We start from the raw sequence: 17,119 nt of genomic DNA, 5'->3' as shown, positions 1-17,119 counted from the left end.
GGCCAGGACAGTCAGGGAACTTAACTATATACACATTTATTTACATTAACGTATCACAAGGGAAGGTAACATGGATTTAAACATATGTACAATGTATATATATATTTATAAGACATCTAAACCAGTAACATAAACAATACCCTCTGGGTAAATGACATAAAACCTTATACCAGTGCTCCAGATACAGGTAAGTATCTGATGTGAAACAGATAAACCCCAAAGATAAACTAAATCCTGAGGGGAAACCTCAATGCCCTTGGGCTTTTCCCAAGCACTATAAAGAAGCTGGAAATTTAGGGGGGCCCTCCCAGTGGGACCTCCACTTTCAGGAGCCCTTAACTAACCATGGGGGGACTCCCCCTCCCCTGTAGGAATCCTCTTTTCCCTGCAACTCACGGCTCCCATGCCTGGAGGGTGGTCCTCATCCTGTGAGCCAAGTTTCTCTCTTGCCTGCAGTGGGCTTTGGGGGGTCGCTGTCCCCTGGAACAGGGCTCCGCTATGCAGGGCTTCTGAGGCCTTTGGCTTGGCCCTGTCTGCTGGCTCAGTAGCCCGATCACCATCTGGCTCCATGGACTCAACCTTTTGCTATGGGTCAGAAGCCTGGGCTGCCTTGTGTGGCACCAGCCTCAGTCAGCTCCCGGACCCTCCATGCAGCGCCTCCTGCACCGAGCTCCCAGCCTCGTTCCGGGGGTTGAGGACCTGAGCCACCCAAGCACTGCAAAGGTCCTACTCCATGCACCCTCCTGTGTGCCGTGTCTCTGGCCACACACCAGAGGTTGCAGACCTGAGCCACCTCACGCAGCTCCCAAAGTCTGGACACTGTGTGTTGTGCTGCAAACCGAGAGCCCAGCTGCTGGAGCTGTCTGCCGTTCCCCACTGATGGAAGTTTTCAGGGGCACTTCTGGGCTACTGCTTCACCCTGCTTTGCAGCTCTCCTCAGCTCTTCAGTGCCCCGCTCTTCTCTCTTTTCTGTCCCAGATGTGTTTCCTCACACTGGGCATGCAGCTCCTTTTACATGCTCCAGGGCTCCACCCTGAAGTCTTCCAGACCCGGGTGTTGCAGTCTTCAATCAAGTCCACGGGGGGGGGGGGGGGGGGAGGGGGAGGGGACTAGTCTCCCCCTCCCCTCAGGAAAGGGGTGTGGCTGAACTCTTCTCGCTGCCTCCTGATTGGGGGATGAGCTCCACCAATCAAAACAGCAAGATTTCAAGCCTAGGACTCAACCCAAGCTCCAAAAGGCAAACCTGCTACACATAATTGTATTTAGAGGTCAACTGGTGAAAAAACAGCATTCATGTTTCAACTGAAATAAAAAAGTTATGGTGAAACACGAGCTCATTTTCTTAAATAAGAACAATATATGTAATGTGAGTAAATTTTGGTTAACTATTTATCCTTTCTCCTTTTTAGCTCGTAAATTTTGTTACAGACAAGAATGTGTTTATTGTTTAGTAACCTTTGGCTTTTGAATGAAATATTTTTCCTTGTATAATTTTTCAGGTCTCTTATCTTCTGGTCAAGTGAACATTGAGGCCTTGTTCAGGAAAAGTGTTTGAGTATCTGTTCAAGTGCAGGTATGTACTTAAGTTTTATACATTTATTGAAATCCTGTTGATTTCTGAACGCAGGCTGGAATGGAACTAGTCTCTTAAGTTGTCAATACTGAATACTGTATTGGTCAGTATATCTTTAATACTGCATCCCAGTTATTTAAAAAATAATCTATTATTGAACATAAATTTCTACTCAAAAGAAAAAAGTAAAAAGAGAATAGGCCTGAGAAATTATAAAAGGAAAATACTTCATTAAAATGTGTTTATTTGTGCACACTGTCCCTTATTCAAGGGAAAGTGGATTTCTGATGGGAAATGCAAGGGGAGGGTCCTTTTTAATAAATCTTGAAGTTTCCTTTCACTTTGGAAACCAACTAAGCCTATTAAGGGGAACAAATAAAATATGCTTCCTCTTTTCTTCTCTATGCATTTCCCTGATAAAGAATTGGCTTGCTTTCTCTGTGTTAAAAGAATTGGGTTGTGTTTTCAAAGTCAGCCTCCTGCTGATTAAATTAGATTAGAAAATGTTTTGTTTACAGACACATGCAGACAGTACCAATATAATAGCCAAGGGATTAATAATAATCAGCACTTGAAGTTAAACTCATACACACATGCAAATATTATTTAGTATTTACTTGTTATGTATCCAAATTATCTTGGGTTTAGGATTTCCTTCTGCTTTGCAGGTAAAGTAAACTGTATTCCCTGGGGTCACATCTGCATCTCGAGGCTCTGAGGTAATACGAGGTCTCTCTGCAAGGAAAGAAAAAAAGGTAGAAAGAAAACAGCCACTGGGTAGAAAAATGTTTTATGATGACTTCTGGAAGAAAATATTATATACATTTTCACCATCATCTCAAAGTGTGACCAAAGATTTTGTTGGGGAAATGTCACAACGTATGGTAAGCATCTTACCCTATATGTACATTTGTTCTAAAATGAACAATGTTTGTGAGCTGGTAAATAATTCATACAATTTATTTAAAGTGATTAATTGAATTAATGCTGCCTAACAAAATAAAATATAGTATGTTTTATATTTTATATTTTATTACTACTATACTTTTATAATTTACTTCGTATAATATTATTTGCTACTTTATTTTTACCATTTTTAAATGCTCCGTGGAACTTTAAGGTCTGAGAACAGAGCTGACCAGCCTGCTTACACTGTTTCTCAGGCCAGCTATATTCTTCACAAAACAACACAAACCACCCAAAATCACTTCTCAGGAATATAACTCATTTTCGATATAACATCTATGTAAAGCCAGCACATATGCACATACACTGGAAGGTGCATTGGAACAATCACTCAAAGAAAAAGCTTTTAAAAATGTGTCTACATTCTATAAAGTCACTTACATAATCAAGCTACTGTGTGCTATTCATGATTAGAATGTGGCTGGTATATTTCCTATTCTGTGAATCTGTTCAGGCATACTTTTGTTGGTATATTTTATAAAATCAAGCCCTTTATAGTAACTATGGAGAAAATGCTACCAGCCTAGGAAGAAAATATGCCAGAAAAAAATAGACTGAGTTTCCCCATCTGCCCATTGGCAATGATCTTGTCATTTTACTTTGAGAGAGATGGCTATCAAATTGAAAATTTCATTTAACAGAATTGTAGAAAAGTAGGGCAGGAGGGAACCTCAGGAGGTCATATAGTTGAACTCCCTGCTCTAGGTAGAATCATCCCAGACTAAACCATCCTAGTCGAATGTTTATCTTACCTGCTTTTAAAAATGTGCAAGGATGGAGAGTCCATAACCTCTTTGGGTAACTTGTTTCAACGTTTAGCTACCCCCCATATTAAGAAAGTTTCATCCTAAAATCCAGGCTAAACGATAACTATTTATCATATCTATCACATTTATCATATTTCAGTTCTCACAAAATAGTGCTTTTCTAGAAACGCCATTCTGTAAAACCTTTTTTATTTTTACTTTTTGCTAAGTTCATTTTTCAACAAGCTCTAATTTGCACTCAAGAAACATAGCAGTTCTATTAATTGATATAGCAATATAAAGTTCAGCCTCAAGTGATGATCTACTGATTATGATCAGGTGATTATAGATCTATTATAGTAAACACTCATTGGCTTAACAAGAATTTCATTACACCAGTATTATTGTCCACCAAGGGTATAGTACAGAAGTATGGCATATTGAATTAGTAATTAATGACTATCAGGCTCATCTTCGAATAAGCATTTTGCATTTTAAGAAATCTATCTTCACTTCTATGTGGCTGTAATATCTTCTTCCATCACAGTTTGAAAAGTTTAATATTGTAGAAAATCATAGTCCCTTTCTGAGTTTTATATTTGTAAGAGGAAGGTAGCTAAAAGAAGATACTTTGGAGGTAGACATTTTGATTAACATGTTAATAATATCCTGACAAACTATTGAAACAGCACATAGTTTAAATCTCCCATGATAAAACTGGGAAATCTTATCGCCTTAATCTACCATAAAAACACACAGTAGTAGAGTAACATTATATTTGACTTTACTGATAATCACCTAACATTTTCCATTAATATAATTTGAACATAATTGAGTTTTTGATTAAAGGTTTCAGAATGCCTCCCCTATCAATTAACATTTAGAAGGGACAGCTGTTCAGATAGACATCAGAACTTTCATAGTAATGGTAATGTTTTCTGTAGCTTTTGCCATTGCCAACAAACCCTCAGTTCATTTTAATCGTTTAACCAAATCATCTCAGCCACACCCCCATAGGAAGATTCCCAAATGCAATTTATTTAGACAAGTGTATTTTTTTTTTAAATTGCTACCCAAGTAAGATATATTTAATATGAACAAATTCAATCCTCATATTTTGGAGGATTCCAGACACTACTGGCTTGAGCCTCAGAAGTCAACCTAGATAAACCAAGACCAGCAATGTTCAAGTGGGACTGTCACAGTGGAGAATACCTCAAATGACGTCAAAGTGGAGAGACCCCAAGAGGCACCCCCGCCAGAGATCAGAGGCAAGGTGTGGACACCATTTAGCCACCCAGGGTCCGAGGTGTACCTGCAGGGCCAGCAGCAGCACAGACCCCAGGTACCACATCCAACCTGGTTTACCAATTTGTGTCGGATGCAGATTAGCCAGTGTGCCAGGAAGTAAAACCTGCCTGCAAGTGTGTACCCCACACCAGCAGAGAAAAGAGAGAGACCCAGGACCACAACCGACGGATTGCTTTCTTCAGCAGGAACAAAGCAAGCAGAATAGGAGTTTGCTCACCAGACTAAAGGCTCACAGGAGCCTCTAGCCCTAGGGACCCAAGCCCCGCAGAAAGCAGTGAGCAACACCATGGGAGAGGCACCAGAGAGACCACAAGGAGGACCACAAGAAGCTTTCCCCAGGAGGACCACAAGAAGAGGCTGTGAGTTTGTTGCAGGAAAGGATTCGGGACATGTTATTGTTTTGAGCTCAACAGTCCTTTCTGTGTTTGAGTTAAAGGCACTCTGGACTAGCCCCACCAGTCGTGGATAGTAAAAGCTAAAAACTGTGCTAGTGGGGGGAAGGGAGGGGCTGAAGCATTAAGCCTGGGTTAGTAATCCCCTAGAGGACTTTGGTAAAAAAGGGACATGATCTACTGGTGGGCTTCGGAGACAGCAAAGGGGTCAATATTGTTAGGCTGTGCTGAGAGAGGAAAGACCCCAGGCACTCTGCGCAGAGCTCAGCTACAGATGGCCTAGCCAGTGGATTCCATAGCATAGACCAATAGGAGGTGGTAGCTGTGCTACAATCAATGAGGAGTGTTGTCACCCAAGAGTGGCCCAAACCCAGGTGCCTCCAGGTGGGTGATTTAAGACAAAGCTGGAAGAGCCTTTTCAACCAGTCGAGACTGTAAGCCGTAAATGAGCACGGCTAATTGAGTGACCCATTAGCAGCGTTATCCTTCTACCGAATGACCAGTGGCCTGGCAATCCTGTAAGATCTGGTTGGTACATGGATGGGATGTAAGGGGAAGAGGAGCCCTGAGGACTAGTAGCTTGAGATTATTGTGAGAGCAAATATAAATAACCAAGGATCCTCCCTTTCTCCTAAAAAGATCAAGACATGGCAGGTGAGTTGGAGGGTGTGCACTATCAGTAAGAGCAAGTGGAGGTCAAGCTGTCTGGCCCTAGTGACAGAACTGAGTCTGGCACAGCTGTCTACAGGGCCATTCAGATCTGGTTGTGAAAAGGTGCAGAGAAAACACTGTAGGATATAAGAACACAGGAACTGCCAAATGTGTTCAAAGCGTGGTTTCCTCAAGCGCAGTTATCCTGCTTCAGACAACAGCCAGTACCAGATGCTTGTGAAAGAGATGCAAGAAAACTTATAATGACCAACAGTGAAATAACTGTCTATAGAGAAAACTACTTCTTAAATCTCAGGCAGCTGTTAGTTGACCCTGAACACTGACATTCTTGATACATTTTTTTCAATTGAAAGAAAAGAAAATAATAGTTCCCCTTATATATATATATATATATATATCTCAGGATTTTGCCTGTAATATTCACGTTTAATCCTTTAAAACAGGGATGCCAAAGATACAGACAGTGGGCCAATGGGCTACTGGATGTTGAAGGTAGAACCAGGGGCAAGGTCTGCCATGGAATTTGGGTCCTGGTCCCGATGGACATGGCTGTTGACAGCAGAGGGGCAAGTGGGGGCTATGTAGATACAGCCTTCACTCGTACTGTACCTGCTAGACCCCAGGTAGTGCCCCAGATTCCTGCTATTGTCCCTGGACCCCCGCAATGTCTGCTGGCCCTGCAGATCAAACCCAAGAGGAGCATCACAGTCCAGATCCAGCTTGGGGCCCAGAGAGAATTTGAAACCCCTGCTCTACAACCATCCTACTAAGTTCAGTCATTTTGTGACCAAGTTCCACAAAGTTAAAATACAAATTCTACTAAAAAGTTCTTCATCCACTTTAAACATGATTCCTTGTCTGCTTTCTAAATTCAGTATCATTAGCAAAGGCTGAATAGGAGTGTGCTCATATGCCTTTCATGTCATATGAAGCCAAAATGATTTGACAATGACCTTCATAGCATCATATAGGTTGTCACCGACTAACAAGTTAGTCTTTAAAGATTCCCTGTCTTCAACAATACATAGAAACATTTAAAGACATTTAACAAAACTCAGTCTTCAAACTGATATTCTTTGACTGGGAAATATGATCTGAGACATGCGTTCCTGCAGAGAACAGTACATTAATATTGCAACCTTAACTGTAGAGCCTCTAGTGAGCAACTCTTCTAAATATAAATATATAATCAAATACCACAAAGAATTTCTCTGTATGTAGTCCCATTAAAGCAATAGAACTACTCACTATGCATATACATACAGACAAATATCGTTCCATTATTTCTGCCGTACTCTATAACCAACATTAACAATGAAACATGAATAAATGGGTCCTGCTTCCAACTGATAGCACTTCTGAACTTTGTTCATATGAACTTTAGCCATAGTGAATATTCCATCACAAAATGTAATCAATGCATTTATTTCACAAGCATGGCTTGGTTTTAGTTATTAACTTTCTATTAGTAAAGTAGAAGATATTTTGTACTATAAAATGTCACTAAAATTAACTGTATTAAATCCGTATAAACAGGAGAAACCGTTATTTTCAAGGTGTCAATTATTTAGGCAAGTGCAATCTACACTGGCAAGAGTTCTTTAAGTTGTACTTTTCAATTCAATAATTACAGTGTATCTCAATAAAAATATATTGCTCAAAATCAAAAAGACCTCAAAATCTTTTTGTCAGAGCTGATTTGAATTAGTGCCTCGACACAATGGAACTTTATAGCACAAGGCACGGTAAGGCAGGGGAAGTCTCGGCATGGTGAAGAGTTCCGGCGTGGATAGAGTTCCCGCCGAGGAAATGCAGATTTGCATAATATGATTGGCTGAAGTTAAATTATTCCCACATGGCGGCTGGCAATTGGCTCGCTAGCTGTTTTAAAGGTTAGGGGCATTTCCGCCCTAGTTGGAGAACTCCGCAATTCCCCCTGGAGTGGAACTCCGGCAGCTTGATCACCTGCCAACGACTCCCCGTCAGCGATGCCTTGCGACGTATCCTCCATGTTGCATGCCCGAGTTAGACCCGAGCTACCCGGTCTACAAGAGCTCCTCGATTACCGATTACAGAGTAGAATTGTTGCAACTACGATTGCCTGCGCTGTATACGACTCTACAGTGTAAGTAAAGCCATCTCTGTTTTCCAATTGATACGTGTCTCGTCTGTGCCTAATTCCGCTCCGGTGATAGAGAGTACCCATCTTCCCGTCACGGGATCACAGCCGCAATCCCAGCTAGCGTTCCCGAGGACTCCTGATCCTCGATTCTCCCTCAGCCCCCACACTTTTCACTTTAGACCTAAGTAAAACCAAAGCATCCACATTTTTGTGTTTCAGTTAAATGTACTGTTTTGTTCCACACTCTCTAAGAGCCTTGTACATTGTAATTTTAGGCAGCTTCTGGAGTTCTTAGCCCCTGGATTGTCTGCATGTTAACACATTTAAATGGTTTAAAGCAGTTATTATTCATCTTAAAGTTATGCCACTCCAGGGCAGGATTCTCTCTAATCTGCATAGCCCAGCTCCTGTTCCACTAAGGTTTGACCACTCCACACAGCTGTTCTGCCCAAAGTGAAGTCTTCCAATATCCCAGGATGAAGTGGCCCCTCTGCAGTCAGGATGAGTGGGGATGTCAGGGTGCAACAAGGCCAGGCACAGTCCCTCTGTTCCACTGCTCACCACAGCCCCAGAGTGCCTGGCAGCTGCAGCGCCTATTCCACCATGAACTGAACTGCCATTCCCTTTGCCTGGTGGAAGCAGTGAAGTAGTCCGGGCAGTGGGAGGCCCTACAACATGCAAGTGCTCTGGAGCTCACTCTGCCTGGCAGGAGCAGCGAGTGTCCAAGCAGTGACTGAAGGCACTGTGGATGCAGGGTCTCCAAGGCTGTGGTGTTTGCTCTGCCCAGCAGGAGCAGTGAGCCAGTTCTGTCCCTAGCTCCTAGTCCTGCCCCTGCTCACCAAGCCTCTAGTGGCAAGTCATGGCTGTGCAGATGAAGGGCAGCCTGTAATGATTTTTCACCTTAAGGTGCGACTGCTTCACTAAGCCACTAAGCTAACAACACGAAGCCGACTAACCACTGTGCAGTTTACAGCATAAGTTGCAGCAAGGGTCTAATACACATAGATACACCATACCCATTTTGACTTAGTCAGACTTAAATTTCTACAACATTAAGACAATTTTCACTCACCACAGGTGAATTCTTCCACCAGTAATGAGGCAACAGGCCTTCCCTGAAGTGTCTTGGGATATTCACATGAAGCAGCAGCCTGGGTATTGCCTTTTCTGGTATAGTCTTTTATCAGTTCAGCCAACCACAGTAACTCACAGTCACAAATTAAGGCATTAGAGTCCAAACGCCTGTGAATACATAGTTGTCTAGAATTAATATTAAGACATTTTATCACCTGACTTGATTTTATGTAATAGCTGCCTTTACCTTTTATGGTAGTATATAGTCTCTTCAAAATAACTACATCTGTGTGTCCACACATACATATACATATCAACAACACACTTACTACAAGCCTACTGCATTTTGAATTTCTTGCCATCCTCCCACACACTCACTGCTCAGGATTACAGCCTGTTCCTCAATAAAAAAAATGTTTGAAGTACGGAAAAATAAAAACTCCAGCACAGAACACTAATAGCCACAGGGTGCAAATATCTATTAGAGAATCTGGCTATGTACAGGAAGAGCTCTGCTACTCATATTCCTAAAGGGGTTTCTGCTTAAGTAACACTTCTATTTTGTGGAATTCCAAGTGCTCTATATAAAGGGATAAAACATTTAACTTTCATTCTTCTTCTAGATGAAAGGGCTTATGATTTTTTCCCCAAAGCTCCCTGTGAGAAATTAGCTGAAAGAGTGGCAACATTTTTTACTTTTCATGTGTGGAATCTAAATGATGGCTGGTCCTACTTGGCACATTACCAAAGAAAGTAGAGCTAGGGAGCTTTTTCTCTCCTTCTCAGTGCAGTTTCACGATATAATCTGCCTCCCCACATATCAGAGAGCAAAAGAGGTTGCTATCTAGTACCACTTGTGAGTGCTACAGTATTTCTGGGTGGGGGAAATCTATGGACCCAGGAACCTCTATCATTACTTTACACCAGAGCTGTCCAGATACCAAGCAGCTGACAGCACACACCCCAAGAGCTGCACTGGGGTCCCCACTCCAAGTTTCTCACTTTAAAGACTCCCCCCAACCCACCCAGCATTGCACCACATGTCTGCAACCCTCCCTTCATCATTCCACTCTGCCCATGAAATCCTCCCCCACCCCTTTTTCCACAAGTACACTGCATGGAACAATTTGGGGGGCGGAGGGGGGGGGACGGTATGGGCAGCCAGGTAGGAGCCTAAGAGTCTCAATTTAACTCCTCGCAGGCTACCAGTTGGGCAGCCCTGCCTTATGCAGGGCTCCAATTTGTTATCTGGTTCCAATTTGGCAAAGCACAAAAGTACAAGCAAAAGATGACTTTCTCTAGACTTTAGCTTGTGCTTAAGGCCTCTGAAGTCGCATTTAAAATTCTACATCTGCTTAAAGACTTTCCTGCATTGAGGTTGCTAGCAGAGTTTTTTCCAACCTTCCCGAGCATAGATCCATTTAAGGAGAAGCCTACCTAGGCCCTATTTCAGCATGATTTTCTTTTTTCTCACAACTACTATATGCCTTTAAAAATATATATCTTCTATATCTTTATTTTGCTCATGGTAACAGTCATTTTCTTTTAAACGCTGGGTCAAAGAAAAAACTCAGTCCCAAAAGTAATATTAATAGGAATGCCTCTCAAAAAGCCCACATTATTTAGAAAGAAAGGCAGCCTGTAATTTGAACACAAATTTCTTCAGGCCCATTATTGTTTAAAAAACCCTTATTTTACTGGGCACATAACCACAGAATGGTATAGTCATTTTCATATTTTTGTGATGTGTTCTTTTTTGGGAAATGTACTATTTATCTCAATACACTCATGGATTTTGTGGGCTGCTGGTCATATTCCTGGGATAGGATCTTCATAGAAGATATATTCACAGGCCCTTCTTTTTTACCCATCCTCAACAAAATTAGGGTATTTCTTATTCTAAACATTAGGGTAGAGCGGTTAATTTTTCATCAAAGCACTATTGCTTAGGACCGGATTTACTGTATTCCAGATTATCCATCTTCATAGAATAGGTCCAAATTCTAGAATAGACTCAACAGATCAGGACAAGGAGGATCCAACTGCTGTAACTTAGAGTTAATACTGATTTCCATTGCTACAGTATCTAAACAACTCCCTATTCTTGAACAAATTTACCCTCCAAGAAGGGAGAGAAGTCCTGTTGTCCGAATTTCATAAATGAGGACTGGAAAGACAGAAACTGACACAGATTATATTAGAAGCCTTGGGCAGAGCCAGGAACTGAATGTTGGGGTCCCAGGTCCTTTTTTGCATTTGTTTAGGGGATACATATTAAAAAGTATGCCTTCACAAAAAGAAGATAGTTTAAGTCTCTAAACATATTTTGTAGCCATTTCTTGTAATGAACATCCTTCAGGCTCTCGTCTTGTTGGTTACTCATCATGAGAAGCAACATATGTTGCTTGAAAGTCAATAACAGCATTTTAAAACAATGGAATCAAATACGAGAAAAAAAAAATAAGGACCAGAATTTCTCTCTCAACTTCAAGAAGTTTAATGACTGAAAACTTTAGAAAGAAAAATGCAACATTTAGAATGAGCTCAGTGTTCACTCAGTACAATGAGTTTGGAGTTGGCTTTTCTCAAAATGGGACTGGTAGCCCCAAAACACTATTCTCACCTCAACTTATTTGCAAAGCTTGCATTAACATCAATAGGAGTTATACATGCATAGGGAAATAGACCCCTAAGGATAGGTTACTAATACAGAGACACATAAATCCTTAATTTCTCATTTTCTTTGATAGCAATGTTATTCACCCAGTATGACTTTTTATTAGCCATATGGTGCTAGGGTAGTCTTTTCTCTGGTGTTCTCATGTTCCTGGCTTTTGATAAGGAAACAGCTAAGGAACAAAGCCCTATTTCTACTGCTGTAAACTTTAGGATTTTCAAAGGTAACAGTTAAAATACTAAGATTGTGACAGTGAAAAAGACTTTTGTGTGGCCATAATTCACCTAATTACTTATGCTCATACTGAAATTTAAGAATGTGTTTAAGACAATTATGTCAATTATTTAACTTTAAACACATTTTAAACATGGATTAGTGAATAGCAACAGCTGTAAGCACATATCTAAGTGTTCTGCTACACTGGGACCAAGCTGCCGATTAAATGAAACCCTGATAAGCTGGATATTTCTTGGTGTTGGTAAGCCTAGACCTGATTCACAGCAGCAAAACTTCCTTCTAGCCCAAAGAGGCCTGTTCTCTCCGTTTTAAGCAAGAATTTCCACATGGGGCTTTGGAAACATTATGATAGAAGAAACAGTAATCAGAAAGTTATGTTTAAGTTTTGAAGCCACAAATCTGGAAGTAAGAGATGAGCACTGACAAGAAGGGCCTCTGAATCTCCTTAATTTCTTTCCATTGTTTATTAATTATGGAAAAAAACACTTCATAAGCAATGATGTGTGAGAAACTCAGCATCTCCATATACACTGCCCAGGCTTTTGCATCCAAAAGAGGTCACTCCTGTTTTGGTATATCTTTCAAGCAAGGATTACATTCAGCGAGCTAATGTCTCACTTGGTGAAATTCTATTGTAATACCAAGAGACAGGCAGAGGCCTACTATAAGCACAATTTTATACATCTGTTCTTTTCCTTGAACAGGAAGCTAACATCACTTCTAGGATAATGGAACATGAAAATAAATGCTTAATAAATGCAGACATAACATTAAATTCACCATTTGGTTTTCATGTCTCCAAAGAAGGTCACCATTTCAATTAACTGATTTTACCAATCTCTGTCCTGATTTGGCCTTCATTGTCCCCATTTCAAATTCAATAACGGCTATCGACATCCACCTCATTTTTCATTCTTCAATCATGTTCTTCTCCCCCTTTTCTTTCACCCTTGTCTTATTTTATCTTATTTCCTTTCACATTTACATCTTACAGAACATTTGAATAATTACAGTACATTAAGTCAGTATCTCTTTGCTGAAGTGAAGAGCTTGCCAATAACAGTTTATCAGAATGCTGCTGTCATTATTATTTAACTAACCTAATTAAAAACATTTCTTCATAGTTCACAAGGTTTTGCTGTAGAACAGGAATACCATTATTTACAAAAGTGCTTTGAAAAACTTACAGCCTCTTTAGCGAATCCAGATGAGAAAAACTTCCAGGTGGGATCTTAGACAACTTGTTGTTATGCAAAAATCTGAGAAATACAAGATGCGTCTTAATCAAGGTGCAACCAAAAATCGTTTATAGAATCATAGATTATTCTCATAAAGAGCACATCTCTGCACTGCATATTTTAAAAGCCAACAAAATATCCTTGCAAAAAGTTTTCAAATATTTACTTATAGATAATGCCTCTGTTCATGAAAGGTAGTGCTAAGTCTTTTTCTAGTCCTATTATTTAATTATAACTTGCTAGGAAAATTGTTATATTTATTTCAGATGATAAAAACAATGTCTTTGGTCATTTATGGCTAATGGCATTATTTCCTCCACTATAGGGCTACTCTAACTAAGGTCATGTAGTATAACAAAGGAGGGGTGACCCAGTCAGCCCTGGGCACCATCTTTGTGGGGAGGATGCAAAAAAAGCTGCAACCACAACAGCAGTTGATCATGCCAATGCAACTGGCACTCTGGCAGCCAACTTGGCCAGTGCCTCTGCTAAGTTCCATCTTATCTAATTAAGTACTCCTCTGTCAGTTCCTCCCTTCTTCTTGAATGATACACTTACTCTTCATTTTTTTCTAAGATGTGCCTAGCAACTCTACACAACAGTATAATAGTGCCATTGTTTCCATGAAAAGTTGTTGATAAGAACATCTTGCATGACGAATAGGTCCAAGGAGGTGATACTTCCCCTCTATTGGGCGCTGGTCAGACCGCAGTTGGAGTACTGCGTGCAATTCTGGGCGCCGCAATTCAAGAGGGATGCGGATAACCTGGAGAGGGTCCAGAGAAGGGCCACTCGTATGGTTGGGCCTGCAGACCAAGCCCTACGAGGAGAGACTAGAGAAACTGGACCTTTTCAGCCTCCGCAAGAGAAGGTTGAGAGGTGACCTTGTGGCTGCCTATAAGTTCATCACGGGGGCACAGAAGGGAATTGGTGAGTATTTTATTCACCAAGGCGCCCCCGGGGGTTACAGGAAATAATGGCCACAAGCTAGTAGAGAGCAGATTTAGATTGGACATTAGGAAGAACTTCTTCACAGTTCGAGTGGCCAGGGTCTGGAACGGGCTCCCAAGGGAGGTGGTGCTCTCCCCTACCCTGGTGGTCTTCAAGAGGAGGTTAGATGAGTATCTAGCTGGGGTCATCTAGACCCAGCACTCTTTCCTGCTTATGCAGGGGGTCGGACTCGATGATATATTGAGGTCCCTTCCGACCCTAACATCTATGAATCTATGAATCTTTTTTGTTTTTATCTAAGACATTTTCTAGATAGGATTCCTCCTAAACCATGCTATCCATAACAGTGTAGCTTCACCATAGCAAACTCTGAACACTTATGCGCAAAGCACCTATCTACACTGATGGAATGGAGCTCTGCTTGGAAACAGTATAATTTCCATTGGAGGAAATTGTGATGTTACCTCTTCTCATCAGGTGTTTAGAGCTCTGGAAGGAAACCAGCCCATGATATAAGGAATAACTTCTTCACGGTAAGGGCAGCCAAAATTTGGAATGGGCTTCCAAGGGAGGTGGTGCTCTCCCCTACCTTGGGAGGTCTTCAAGAGAAGGCTGGATAGGCAGTTGGCTGGGGTCATCTGACTCCAGCACTCTTTCCTGCCTAGGCAGGGGGTCGGACTCGATGATCTGTTGACATCCCTTCTGATCCTAACATCTGTGAATCTATGATGTCCATACATGGGTAAAATTATTAACTTTGACAAGTTTTTAAACTACCCCTAAGAAACAAACAAACAAACCAACCACCAAACAACAAGTTTTCTGCTTTAAAATCCTCCTAGAATTTTTGTATAAATTTAATGCTGAAGGAAAGCTACACTCCGATTTAGGGTGCTTTAAAATCAGGTAATTCAAATGACTAATAACTTGGCATACCCACAGTTATACAGTTCAGACATGAGAGCTGTTCTTGAATGATGGGGATCTTGAAAGACATCTGCACTGCAGTATCTTGCTACCATAGCTATCACATTTTTCCCCTATTTTTCAGCACTTCTGTAACTAAAAGGGGACAGGGTTTTCTGCTGTCAGAAGGATGATGATAAAGACAAGTAATGAACAAAGAATCAATGAAACATGTGTCCAGCCAGGACTTACAGTCTCTCTAGTTTTCGAAGTCCTCTAAAGGTTTCTGGCTCAACTGTTTCTATTTGATTGAAGTGAATATAACTGTGGAAAGACCATAAAACAGAGTTAGCTCATCCTTGTTGGATTTTGTGAAGCAATTAGCTAGAAAGGAAATCAATGGTTTTGACTGAAAATACCTAATGTACCCAAAACAACCCTGCAGAGTACAATCTCTGTAAACAGGAAATCTTGAAGTATTTTTAACAGTGCTTTCCCTGCTGTTCACAGCACCAGTCTAAGAACCCACTGATACAGAAGAGGTGATGCTGATACCTACCAGCAGGTAACGACCCCAAGCCATCACTGTAACTCAGCAGAAAAGCGCCTGCTGCACTTATTATTCTGTTTAATGAAACTCATTTAAATTAACATTTGCTTGTATAATAATTTGGAATAAAACCAGGAAAAAGAGTTATGTAGCAAGTGGCCAAATTTTCGCATTGTAGGGATAAAGAATCTCTGAAACAGAGCTAATGGAGCAGAGAAAATAACCAGGTTTGATTTTCCTTTTAATGTTATTCTAGTTATGTGCATATATACATAGTTTGCAGATATTTTATGTGCCAGCAGAGCAGGTACATACATTTTCTCCACTTACATTCACACATTTTAAGATACCCTTTAGTTACTTGCAAGCCTGACATTTAAAACAGGCTCCTATAAATGTCATGGGTGGGATGCTAGAAATATTGAGTTTTAGAAAACACGAAGTAAAATGCAGAGGGCGCAAATTAAGCAGAGATCAGGAATTACCAGGTGCATGTCAGATGCATATTAAAAAATAATGGCAATTGTAACCTGTAATTTCACTCACATTTTAACACTACACCTTCACTCCTACCTGTCTCACAGACTGCTATTGAACCACCAAATTCAGAATTTCTACAGTGTACCAAAAGAGAAAAATGTAATGAAGAGCTGATATTCAGTAGACAGCATTGGAGCACTAGATCCACAGGGCTGGATATTCGGTGCATTGTGTAATCACATAATTCCACTTAAATTAATGGAGTAATACTGATTATCTGGTAGAGGGCCAAGAAAAGATAGCCATATCTATGTTGGAAAATTGGTCAGAATATCCACTACAAAAACTATTATTGCAGAACAGCATGTCTGCACAGAGGACAATATGAGAATTGTTATCCTTGCATAGCTTATTCCAAAAAAGCAATTTTACTGGGTAAACAAGACATAAAACTACTAAACCATACACAATTTTTAAACTCTATGGGCATGTCTACACATGTATTAATGTGCTGTTGCTACTGTGCATTAAGTTTAGTACCTCTAATATGGTGGTCTCCAACATTTTTATGGTGAAGATCACTTTTTGGAAGTAAAGGGCACCCCAAGATCTACCGTGTCCCCCACCACTGTATCCGACACCATCCTGCCACAATGCCCCCATCCCCCCCGCCCCCCCACTGGGACATGTGTCCCGCCCCCCAGGTGGGCAAGGGGCTGAAGCTCAGATGGAGAAAAATGTAGAAATAACAGTTTATAACAATTTATAACGAGGCGGCTGCTGCTGTGGACTGCCTGCTGTGCCTGAAGCCCAGGTTGGGGGGACACGGACACCCGAGGCCTCCGCTGTGCTGTGCCCAATCGCAGGAGCCCCCATCACATGCCCCTGGGCAGCACAGAGCCCCAAACCAGGCCAGGCTGGGGCCCAACACTGCATTCCTTCAGCTGCCAGGTAAGCATGGCTCAGCTCAGTGGCTGCAGAGAAATTGGGTTGAGCCCCAGTTGTGACTTGGATGACTACACAGTCCGGTGGGTGGTGAATTGGCTAGAGGGTCGCACCCAGAGAGTTGTAGAGGATGGGTCGGTATCGACCTGGAAGGGTGTGGGCAGTGGAGTCCCACAGGGCTCAATCCTAGGACTGATACTCTTCAATGTCTTCATCAGCGACTTGGACAAGGGAGTGAAGTGTACTCTGTCCAAGTTTGTGGATGACACAAAAATGTGA

At 41.3% G+C, this 17,119-nt stretch overlaps 1 protein-coding gene across 9 annotated transcripts in view; it reads right to left on the bottom strand.

Moving 5' to 3' along the window:
• The window catches only part of PXDNL (peroxidasin like), a 421,482-nt gene that overhangs the window by 196,621 nt on the left and 207,742 nt on the right, over positions 1 to 17,119 (bottom strand). For all 9 annotated transcript variants that reach the window (XR_002093899.2, XR_002093901.2, XM_014606787.3 and 6 more), the window contains 4 exons: positions 15,118 to 15,189; positions 12,958 to 13,029; positions 8,855 to 9,024; positions 2,191 to 2,308 (listed from right to left, as the gene is read on the bottom strand). Coding sequence is in view for 7 of the 9 variants with exons in the window: in XM_014606787.3 (XP_014462273.1) it covers positions 2,191 to 2,308; positions 8,855 to 9,024; positions 12,958 to 13,029; positions 15,118 to 15,189 (432 nt within the window). In the remaining 2 variants the exon portion in view is untranslated. The remainder of the gene's footprint in view (positions 1 to 2,190; positions 2,309 to 8,854; positions 9,025 to 12,957; positions 13,030 to 15,117; positions 15,190 to 17,119) is intronic.

This window comes from Alligator mississippiensis, chromosome 3, assembly GCF_030867095.1.
Source record: "Alligator mississippiensis isolate rAllMis1 chromosome 3, rAllMis1, whole genome shotgun sequence".
Lineage (NCBI taxonomy): Eukaryota > Metazoa > Chordata > Crocodylia > Alligatoridae > Alligator > Alligator mississippiensis.
The sequence above is the reverse complement of the archived record's forward strand: the minus strand, read 5'-3'. Positions and strand labels throughout refer to the sequence as shown.